The 12,638-nt window shown below is 34.2% G+C and overlaps 1 protein-coding gene across 1 annotated transcript in view; it reads left to right on the forward strand.

Annotated features, from left to right (window-relative positions):
- tyn (trynity) overlaps nt 1–12,638 on the forward strand; it is a 33,989-nt gene that overhangs the window by 15,015 nt on the left and 6,336 nt on the right. The window contains exons 2-8 of the mRNA XM_089714279.1: nt 1,623–1,703; nt 2,711–2,843; nt 6,481–6,571; nt 7,335–7,502; nt 7,699–7,827; nt 8,251–8,379; nt 8,734–8,959. Of these exons, the coding sequence (XP_089570405.1) occupies nt 1,637–1,703; nt 2,711–2,843; nt 6,481–6,571; nt 7,335–7,502; nt 7,699–7,827; nt 8,251–8,379; nt 8,734–8,959 (943 nt within the window). The 5' untranslated portion in view covers nt 1,623–1,636. The remainder of the gene's footprint in view (nt 1–1,622; nt 1,704–2,710; nt 2,844–6,480; nt 6,572–7,334; nt 7,503–7,698; nt 7,828–8,250; nt 8,380–8,733; nt 8,960–12,638) is intronic.

The raw sequence follows: 12,638 nt of genomic DNA on the forward strand, positions 1-12,638 counted from the left end.
GTATTTTATTGTAAGGTATTGTAAGAGGAAAAGAAAAAGTAAACTTTAGTGAAGTATTTAGATTTCAGTTGTAAAATGATAGTGAACCCTTTTTTGAATAGTAGGTACAAACACAATGTGATTAGCGAAAAAATCTCTACCAATAGTGTTTTTTCGCTATTAGATACATATTTGTTGTAATTAAGGTCAGGCACGCATTTTAGGGTCATAATTACTCGACTGTTCACTGTATATTTCCTGATTGGAACATCTTGTATTCTAGAATATTTATAACGTAAAAATAGCAAACATATATATTTGTAGGAAAGCAAAAGTTTGACTCTATTTCATATATTATCTATTTCATATATTTCATATAAGCCTTAATATAAAGCAAATCCCTACATTTGTCGTATTAGTAAATATAATTGGACAAATCTAAAGCACATAGCTACGGTTCCTGGATCCGCATACCTCTGCTCCGCACCCGTGACTAGTGATATAACTGTTACAATCATTATGTGACATACGTGAAACACGTCACCGTCAATAATTGTGCTTATGAGCGTCTCCCATCACGCCCTGTTTCACGCTACTATTAACGGTGAACACTGAACATCTCAGTTATAATAATTCATTTCGTAATTTACGTATTTGTGCACTCATCGTATCATACCTTCTGTGTTTACTTTTGTTGAACGTAACTGTAGATTAGAATTTAAAATTTAAATTATGTATTTTGCTCTACATTTTAGTCAAACAATTTGAACCGACGGTTATGATTATAAAGTTTTGTTGAAAATTGTTACAATCAAAATATGTATATATCTTTTTGCTTTTTATAAAATTAAAGCATTTTTTTATTGAATTAACTAAAATTATTTGTTATACGATTTTTGTATAATTTTAAAAATATAATATTCGGGGACATCTTTGATATATAGTAACTTCTATTCGTATTGACCTCATATTTATTATCTTATCTTATGTAGAGAGTTTATTTATAAAATTAACCTACATACTTTAGGTTACCTTAAGTTTAATCCGAGTAAACTGTAAATAAATTAATAAAAAAATATCAATTTCAAAAGCGAACCAGGCCACAGAGAATTTTTAGTATTTTTTCTCCAATGGAACTTCCGTGAAAGTAAAATTAAAGTAGCGGTAGATATAAAAGTGCAATTTGTACATTTTATGACGATTCAATAAGAATTCTTCATTAACAGCTTCTACGATCAATGATGTGATTTCACTAACAACAAAAAGGCCATGTTTCCAATTGATGGCTTTTTAATTGAAGTATTTATTAAATGTGTTAAACTAAGCAGAACGTTAAAAGCGATCGAAAGTTGTTCGTTTCATTAAACATGCGTACGAATGATTTCAGCGCTTAGTGTGGACTGTGGACTACAGTATAACAATCGTCTCACTTTCACGTTTACTGATAGCCATTCATCTACTTGATAAAAGAGCAGTGAAAGTGATATTGCAATGCAAAAAATAAATGAAATTTTGTGTCACCGCCTTTCTTGTAGTTTCGTGTAAGCGTAGTAACGATTGACCTGCATTCTAATTGCAACGTACTCGTCAAATTACACGCTTTTATAAATGTAATACCTAATGTTTTTTGTTCCTTGTTACAGGTGCTGGCGGCAGTATGAAGGGCAGTACGCTCGGGCTGACGCCGTTATTTTTACTTTTACTGCAGTCAACACTAGTTCTAAGTAAGTTTTTTTTATTTTATCTAAAAGTATATACAGCTTTCCGTAGACATTATTTATTTAAAAACAGTTTATATCACTGAATGAATGAATGAAAAATTCTTTATTGCACACAAAAACACAGGATTACAAAATAAGAGCGATACAAGAGGGCGGTCTTATCTCTTGTCTGCTAGACAACCCGCAAAACCATAAGGATTACATATTTTATGGATCATCATTATTGTAGTATCTAAAAAACATACTTCATTATCCTATTATTTCAGTTCAAGATTCCAGGTAACATAACCTACAATTTGTTAAATAGATAACCCACCATACGGCATTCCTATAAAATTTACTTTAGAACGACATAACGTTGTTTGGTCTTATAATTAAAACGGAAGATAATCGCCTGCATGCATAATCAAGCGTACACAAGAGTTAACGTAATATTCATAAGTTATAACGCAAATTGCTAAGCTTTTAGTCACTTATTAGCAAATTCTCAAACTACCGCTATTGTGAAGTGTACACTTAAATTTACTCCCGCTATTCTTACGAACGCTCTTCAATACTGCAGCTTCTCATTACTTGCTTCCGTAAACATAAGATTTATGGTTTACTATCTCTATAAGGCGCCTTGTTCCATCCTTGCAGAATTTACGCTGGTTTAAAAATTATAAGGTATCGATAACGGTTACCTCAACAGACTGTTAGAATGCATTTTATTGGTTACCTGTGTTATAACTGTGAAAACCGTACGTAATAAATTTTCAATAACTCTGAGAAGCAAGTTATGCGTAAGATGTTGAGGAAATGAAACGCGATAGGACCAATTAATATCAACTTAATACTCGTATTTATGTCATACTCATAATTATATGGATTATTAATTATTATTAAAGTCGGAGTGCTAACTATATAATATTATGATAATTTATTTAAGTAACACATCTAGTTCGCTCTACATTCTAACTAATTATAAATATTTGAAATTCCAAAAGATTTATTCTTCTATCTTGTTTCAGGTCGAATTGCATTCGAAAAGCTAACAGATGTGGACTTCCAAGGAACAGCATACTACACCGTACGGAACCTTTCGCTCTATGAGTGTCAGGGATGGTGTCGAGAAGAGCCCGACTGCCAGGCTGCAGCGTTTAGGTAAGATTTAAACTTATTTTCAATCGCTTGCTTAATACTATCTACTATGAACGGTATTAATGAGGATGATGAGGCCAACACTGATATTGTACGATTATATTCAATTATCTTAGATTGACTGAACTTGGCACAAGAGAAATGAGATGATATCTCATATCGCAATAACAGCGCAGACGGTAGATTCCATCAAATCACAAACATGATTTCTCATTCCATGAGTGATCATGAAATGAATAGTATCGAGCGTGACGTAGTTATCTCAGATCACGAAGCTCCTAACCCAAATGCCGAGATAAGATCCGACTGACATGAAGATACACTAATCGACAGACATCGGGGAAATCGTCTGTGATGTTGGCAGCCAGGAGAGGTCGAGAATGTGTGTCAGTCTGCCGCACGTCCTCCACACTTACCATTCCAATGACACGCTCTTGGTTAATAACAATGTGTTTCGCGCCGCTCGCCACAAACCGTGTAAAAGCGGAAACCGATGTCGGCTCGCTCTAAATTGGATAACAGTAAAAGTGATCGCATACGTCTTCAATAGATTATTATCACTTGTGTGTGGATTTCATGATCATTGGCGGTTTCAACCCATATTCAATTTATTGTCTATGCGGCGTGTAATAAAATATTGTAATGCTTTTTTTTATCAAAACCAGGCCTTGCGTAAACACTAAACAGACATAGAGAAATGATAGAGTAATTTAAAAAGACAGCTCATTTAAGTGTAAATGACTTTATAAAATAATTATTTCACTTGTGTTATTGATCGTTAATTTATTTTCTCGGGTAGTTTCTCTGTTATTAGTGTCACATTCTCAATTAATCAAGTTTCGATTACAAGTGAGATCTTTTCATTATGCACATATACCTGTAGTATCGCCTAGATAGATTAAAAATAACTGACAAACAATTCAATAACCGTAACCAGGCTAGTTTCTCGGAAGCTTTTCGAACGGGATCGATAGAAAATCAATTCGGTAGGTATTCAATTCAATTAGATGAGATGTAAAATTCCCGCGCTTGTAATTTAGCATTGTACTAACACAACGTATCTCGAATCAATCTGTCGAAAGAAAAAGAGAGGAAAGAATGCGATATTCACAATCGGTAACTGTTCCCCGCAGTGCCACCGCACTGAGAACCTACGGTATTGTCAAGTGCCTTACAAATACGGTATCTGCTATGTCATGGATGTGACCGTAACATAATTTGTAACTAGTTTCCTCTTCGTTGAAAGTGTAAAAAAAACAAATAAATTATGTATGTAGAAGCCATGATATGAGATATTTTACTCAAAAAATGGCTGTTCACGAAAATTTTTTATATCCACTACTAATGTAAGCAGTGGCGATCATTTATTCGGGTGATCAAATAAATGATAATCGGTAAGTGAGATGAAGAACATCGATATAAGTCAGGAGCTACTTTACAATTTCAGCCGCCTGCCCACAGAGTGATTGATGCGATTTCAAGTCGCTGAGGCGCCAATAATGATAGGCTGCATTTTTCTACTCTCACGAGGTACCGTGTAATTTGTACACAAATGAGCTACTTGATATATATTTGCGATGATGATTGGTCGACACTTTTTATTGACGTGCGTACCACTATTACTTTAGTATTAACTACAAACCAGCCTCAATTGCAGCTTCAGCTTCTTATTGCAGACATATATTATTTTAAATTATAATGAAGTTAAAAATAAATTTAAGAAAAATTAATTCACGTATTTCTAACAATTTAGGCGGAAATTGCATGGAATTTGGATTCTATCTATAACTATGTAGGATTTTTTAACCCACTTGGTTCTTTCAAGATCAAGTTAAACGGGTGCCGAAATCCAAGTTCAATATCATTAGTAAAAAGGCGTAGCAAAACATTAATCAAATTTATAGCCCTTCTTGTTTTGTAATAAATAAACACGATGCTAATCGTTTGAGTTTATACCGCTATGATTAATTTTTGAGTAAAGTTTCTCCATATTTTGTGTCATTATTAATGACCTAAGTTAAAATCGTGCTGAGTGGTAGCAGTCGTGAATAAATGGTTATTCCAGGCGCATTATTTTGAAATAGTATGTATGTTATATTAATCTTAGTGTAATGTCATGTTTTACCAGCTATATGTGTGAATTGAACTAGTAAGTTTGTATACAGTATAATATCGCACGAAGCCTTGGTAGAGAGTGCCCTAATTATCACTCACGTACGATCACGAAGGTAATTTATCACGACACACTAAATAATAAGCTTCCGCGGAGCTTTCTATTAATTGTGTAATTTAGGAGAAAGTAAAAACTGACATTAGCACGACGTGACCATCGTCCTTGGCTATTAGTTTTGAACCACCGGCTCAATCAAAGTTAATAGATTGCATTGATTGATTTTTTTTATATATTTCGCTGATTGTTTTCAATTTTGATACCTGATTTGTTTTGGGAATTCTGTGGCGTTTATTGATCATTATGTATTTCAATTTATTCAAAGTGAAAATAATAAAAAGGAGATTTTAACATTTTAGAATGGCTTTTGATGTGCTTTGCACGTATCATGTTAATTGGTTCGAGGTGAAGATTCATTTCGAAGCAGTTTATGTCGTATAAATATCGATCATTATTCCGAGTTAAAGACATATCGCAGAAACATCAAGTTAAGATGTAAAATACAAAATATCTGGTTGAAACGGTAAATAGATCCGTTATCTGAGTGCAGGTTGTAAGTGTAACGCGCCGATCTAAGTGTCATTAAGATTGATGCAAACGCACTTATATTAAACTCAAACACCCTTACTTACGATGCAACTTGTGCATAATAACGTGTCTGATGGAGTCCGCCTCCGCTATCACTATCATAGCAAAAAAATCTCATGTTAAACGTGATTAGGTTTGAGAGATGACGGTACATCGTCGATGCCGACGCCAAGTTTTTGTGGATGTTGTTGAGGTTACTGGGAATATTAAATCCTATAAAATAATATTACTTCGAAAAGTCATTTATATATTCATGGAATTATTGCGAATTATACACAGATTGAACGTACAGATTGAATTGAATATCATATTTTAGAAATGAGTGTAAAAAAAGCTCCTCTGTAATTTTCCGCAAAGAGCGGTTTTGTTTTCATAATCGTATCACAATCCAATGTTTAGAGGCCTGTGGCCAGAGTCCCGCTATTAGGTTTCATTATCGTTGTAGTGCGACAGTGGCTAGTCAGTTTGTTACTAACTTCCTGGAGCGTTGTACCTTATTTGCTCGAATTTTATAGCTATTATGAGAAGATACGATAGTGTAAGACTAGATAAATTAACTTTAACAGTTTTGTAATTAGTATATTCATTACCTATGGGAAGAATTCTTAGGTTGATGTTACGACTATTCTAACTAGCAACACAGTTTTCTCTTCTTCTCTTCTGTATAATATATAAGTATTTAGATAGCAGAAACCCGTTTAATTTTTTTAAATAGTTTTTTTCATCTTTTTTCAATATTGCAATGTGATACGAATTGTAGTTAGATTTTGTTTTGATAGTCAATTCTTTAAGTGTGGTTTGAGACTCCTCTATGATTTTGCATCATAAATCTTATTTAGTTTTAATATTAATTAATTAAACATCATTATTTTATTGTTACAGTTTCGTGTTAAATCCTTTGACACCAGTTCAAGAGACACGATGCTTATTGCAAAATGACACGCAAGCTAACAATCCCATGGCTACGCCTCAGGTATGTACAAGTAGCTAGATTAATTATTTTTAATACTATGCATACTTGCATAAATTTTACATTATCCTTTTATCCGTGATTAATCTTCATTGAATCGTCGATTTTCTTCTCGGGCAAGAATAAAAGTTAAAAGCAGATACAGATCGAAGGATGAGATTTAATCCAAGCACGCTAACTTGTCACCGGTTTAGATAATTCTTATAAATCCTTTGATAAACATCCGTTACAGTAGCTCGCAGGTTGCCAATTAAGCCAAAGCGAAATGTAATTAACAATTCCGATCGAATCGGTTAAAGGCACTAGGAATAGCAACTAGGTGAGATGTTAGGGTTGTTAGCTATCGTTTCCGGTATTTATTTTAAATCGTTTAACATATATGGAGTTGGACAAGTTCGAGCTAATGATGAATAGGCATATGTGCATTCAACAACAATGCGTTTTTACGTAGTAAACATTTTAATTAGAATCATGTGAACATAATTAAACTTCACAGTTGTTAGAAAAACATCCCCAGTCCAATTAAACTGCTTTTAAACGTTAAATATGAAACGTATAAATATTTTTCGATTATGTCGGGCTAATAATAGTCCATTGTTTATACTGAACATTGAAATAAAATGATAGAGCCGTGGGTTGAAAATTTATTCATACTTCGTGTCCTGAGGACATTATGTTTGTCTATTTTTATGATATATTACAATGAGACAATGTAAATGCAAGTGTATTTCTTTCGAGAAACCATTTAAGAATATTTTTGTTGCAGCGTTCTGTAAACACTTACTACATGGTAAAGTTGCAAGTGAGGACAGAGAGTGTTTGCCTCAGGCCGTGGGCGTTCGAGCGTGTGCCGGGCAAGGCCCTCCGAGGATTAGACAATACTATAATCTACACCTCCACCAAGGAAGCCTGCCTTGCTGCCTGTCTCAATGAGGTAATGAGAGCACTTTACAAAAATTACTCCATCGTTATCTTATTTTCTACAGTATATAATTTATAATGCGCATAGCATATTAACTTCTATTTTCTATAGTTATTTACGTAGGTACTTGCAAAGCAATATAATATCTAGATATTATAGTGAGCAGTTTACCAAAAACATAGCTTAACATTTGAGTTTTGTTAAACAGAAAAAGTTTCCCTGTCGATCTGCGGAGTATGAGTATGGAAGTATGAGGTGTGCTTTGAGCGATTCCGACCGACGCACGGCGCAACATTTCGTACAGCTTGTGGACACTCCCGGCACTGATTATTTTGAGGTAATTTATTTAATAATATAACATGTGTATGTAGTTACATGAATACTTTTATATTGTAAATCTATTATTAGGTCACGTGGTATGACGAATAGCCGATCGTGCGTAAACTAAAATCTGTGTATATAGTCAAAGAATTTATCTCTACATGTTGATAAAATATTATTAAAAAAAAAATAATAAGCTAGGCTTTAACCGTCTATGTGAAGAAAGTACGTATGCAAATAAAGCGAATAGTTTCCACGGTATATAATTGAACAGTGATACTATTTCACAGCACAGTTAGGAGGCCTGATTCCATGCAAAATTGATTTCTGAGAAGGGAAACATTAGCGTTGTTAGGTGCTCGAATAATAATAAAATGAACGTAGGTCTTGTTATCCATTTTGAGCATTTTGTGATCCTATTCTATGTGTGGTCGTGCAGAATTTGTGCCTGAAGGCGTCGCAGGCGTGCAAAGGGCCGAGAGTGTTTACTGCGCCTCGTGTGGGGGTAGCCGAAGATAAAGTGGCGCAATACGCTGGTCTACATTATTATACCGATAAGGAACTTCAGGTAAGCCACAACTTACTTTACTTTTTTCAATTAAGTGATATGAGACGATAAGTTAGTATTTATTAGGTTTTATATTGTGTAATGGCCGTATGCTAACGATTTCCTTATTCATATCATAAAGCTAATGAAATATAATTATATCAAAAATAGTAGAGATGACTGTATTTCATAATTAATTATTAAAGTTTCCATAATTAAAGGGGATTAGGATTTTATTAATTTTTGAATTTTCTAATTTTTAAAAGCTTTTGGTATTTTCATAAATAAAATAACTTTAATTATTTCTGATCGCGGTTATGTTTGATTCATGTGCAATAGTAGATAATATGAGGAAATTCACCCTTTCTTTAACAGGTTACATCAGAATCAGCCTGTCGTTTGGCCTGTGAAATAGAATCCGAGTTCCTATGTAGATCATTCCTTTACTTGGGAGCGCCTCACTCATCCACGTATAATTGTCGGCTCTATCATTTGGACCATCACACCCTCCCCGATGGACCTTCTGCTTACCTCAACGCCGAAAGACCACTGATCGATGATGGCGAACCTATCGGCAAATACTTCGAAAACTTCTGCGAGAGTAAGTACCCATTTATTAATTAAATCAAATGCATAGTTAATATGCAATTAACTAGCAGTTTAATTCATTCGATGAAATGGCTATACTTATGCTCTTGTAACCATTAAACAAATCATAAATTTTACTACTCAGTTGGCCATATAAAACTTCAACACATTACAATAAAAACTGACATAATGTATTTCTAGTAGATGGTAATTACACTGAAGTGCGCGATACACGAGAAGAGAAATAAGAATATTAAGATATAAATATCGGTTTTGTTGTGCTATTTACATAAATAGGCTGACACCGCATAGTTCTTTTTAAGGCTTTTTTAAGCGTAAATAATGCGTTTCAACAATGTTATATTTTTTACCGCGCTAGAGGTTTCTTGTTATTCGCTCTATCACTATTGATGATGACATTAATTACAAACTCTAGACAAATGCAGATACAAGATTTCTGTTCACAAACGTATTATTAAAATATATATTATTTGAAACGCATCATAAATAAGATATGAATTGTCGCTAGGCGATAAAAATAATCGTAGTTATTAAAATTTTAAACACGTGATTCCCGGACGTTTCTTTTGAATCATATAGTCGGATAGGAACGTGAGAGAAATTTTATTGAAGACAGTCTGGCTTACAATAACATTAATCCATTGCTATGGAATGATTTCCGCAACTTTTTGCGACAAGGAGACAGAACTGGTAGTATATTTTGTAACAGAGGTAGATGGGTAGAGTAAATTACGTTTGTTACATACCACAAGAGTTTTTATAAAAAGCAGAAATTTTCTCAAAGTACTTAATATTTCTTCTTATAAGTATTTAATTTATAGTACAAAGGTAAACTTGTAAAATAATCCTATTTATGTATAACTTAAACGTATAAATATTGGAAACTTTGTTCCACTTTGGCATAAAACAATCGAATTTTGCGATCCATTTTAATGGCGATGGTAAAACAAAGACTACGTATGTGTAGTTATTAGAGCGTTTAAGATTGAAAATAAATGTAAAATGAGACTTGCTATAAATCCGTTAGTCGGCATAAATGTCATTAGAAAAGGCATTCGAATTGTGCTGTAGCATACTAATAAATGCTAAATATGTAAATCCTAATAATTACGCAATTTCTTCACCGCAACATTAACGGAAGTTAATTGTTAAATAGTAATGTAGGCGCCATTACAGAACTTCTCACCTACCAAGTTCGTGGGAATACTCTATGCCAAGTGCAACATTGTTATTTTTTTAGATAACCGATTAAGAAATGTGAGAGCGCGGCTACCTATTGCATCTAGATGTATTTAACACTAGCTGTGCTCTGCAGTTATACCCGCAGTGCTCCACTCCTGTTGGTCTCAGCGAGATGATTTAATAGATAAATGGGCTATCTAACTCCGAAATAATTTTCCAAATCGGACCAGTTATTCCCGTGATTAGTGCTTTCAAACAATCAAACAAACAAACTCTTCAGCTTTAAAATATTAAAATATAGAGTATATATATTAGAATAGAGACTATATAAACACGTTATTTTTCTTAAAATAAGTATGCACGAAATCAGTTATAGTGACTTAATCCACCAATAAATAGTGTCTTCTTTGCAAACGTGATTCAATAATAATAAAGTCTTGTTAAATTTCCTAGAAAAGAATATCACTTAAATTGTAGCGTAGATAATTCCCATGAACTCTGACTGATTCAAACTGCAAACGAAGTCTGTTATGGCTGGTTTTATGGATTTATTAATATAACAAAATATTGGTATAGGTATAATAATACTGAACTAGTTTGTTTTAAAATCCATACTAAAATTATAAATGCGAAAGTAACTCTGTCTGTCTGTCTGTTACTCAATCACGCCTTAACTACTGAACCAATTTGCATGAAATTTGGTATAGAGATATTTTGATACCCGAGAAAGGACATAGGCTACTTTTTACCCTGGGACATAGGATAGGTTTTATCCCGATGGAACGGGAACTATGCGGGGTTTTCTTTGACTGCGCGGGCGATGCCGCGGGTGAAAAGCTAGTATCTATATATATAAAACTCAAAGGTGACTGATATAGTGATCTATCAACGCACAGCCCAAACCACTGGACGTATCGGGCTGAAATTTGGCATGCAGGTAGATTTTAGGACGTAGGCATCCGCTAAGAAAGGATTTCCCGAAATTCTTGCGGGAACAGGGAAAAACGGGGATGCACGTACAAAGTCGTGGGCGGAAGCTAGTCTACTCTAATATTATAAAGAGGAAAACTTTGTTTGTTTGTTTGTTTGATTGTAATGAATAGGCTCATAAACTACTGGACCGATTTTAAAAATTCTTTCACCATTCGAAAGCTACATTATCCACGAGTAACATAGGCTAGGTTTTATCCCGGAAATCCCACGGGAACGGGAACTATGCGGGTTTTTCTTTGAAAACGCGGGCGAAGCCGCAGGCGGAAAGCTAGTATTAAATAAAATGCCTTGTTGATTAGCAAGTCTGGTTTATACATTGTACCATACAACAGTATGAACCAGGTAATGTAATGTGCCTATAGTTACAGGTACATTTGCCCACGAATGATTATCTTGCCATCGTATAAGGGCAAGTTCAGTAACGAGTTGTTCTAACGATGAACTTAGGTTAATAGCTTAAGATAGTAAGGATTAAGTGCGCATCCAATTAAATTGAACACGTCGTCAAGAACGAACCACGCCATGAGTGCATCTTAAATGAGAAAGATAACATGAGAGCAAATATACCAAATGTGTTATCTTAATCAACAATTAGGCATCATAAAGAAAAGTATAGATATACTTATTATTTATTAATTTATCACAGGTTGATTTCTCCTGCAATAAATGTGTTGTAAAAATAATTGTTCATTCTGTATTCACAGTATTCTGGTCATTAATTAAAGTTTATAACTGCAATGGCCAATCAAGTTTTACTGATGCCCCTGTATCTTTCATACCATAGTTAGTTTATGAAATTCTCTAACAAGCTCTAATGTAAATAGGTACATGTTACACTCAGTTTGTTCAGATATAACAGGCTAGTTCCGCTATAAATGAACCTGAATAGCTGCTCCATTACGTAGGTTTGCAGTCTCAACGTTAAGATTGCCATCACTCGCCATAGACCTGATTCACTACATTCGCTCATACTGAATGTATAAATCCGCATCCAATATTACCGTTACAACGAATTCAATCCCTTGAATTTCCTTCTCAGTAATGAGAAACGTAATTGCAATAACATGCTAGATTATCTAATATCAGTAATCAATAGACGTTCGCCGTAATCGAATGAAGTTCGATAGTGATTGCAAATTGATCGAATTAGTGATGAATAGGAGCATCGCTTACACGTAGACATAATTTCGTTATGTTTACAATGCAAAGATGCTGAATCACGTCTACAGTTGCATTTGGTGCAAAAAATGATAAAGCGAACGACGACGGTGGCCGCGGCCGGCGCCGCTCGTGCGTGCCTTATAACGGTGGTGGTACACGAAATTAAAAAGACGTTTTTACCGCCGCCGTGAGCTCAGTTTCATCTCGCTACAGTCCTATTTCAACTATAATTGAATTGGAATAGATATAGAGCATCGACAGTTCGTTGATGCTTAATTTGTTTAGCTAGCGCAAATTGATATTATTGATACATAGCTGATGTAATGGCAACGTTT

The sequence above is a fragment of the Colias philodice genome, chromosome 3 (genome assembly GCF_061535455.1).
Source record: "Colias philodice isolate Cphi_HAF_F1 chromosome 3, ilColPhil1 Martin Lab GWU primary, whole genome shotgun sequence".
NCBI lineage: Eukaryota > Metazoa > Arthropoda > Insecta > Lepidoptera > Pieridae > Colias > Colias philodice.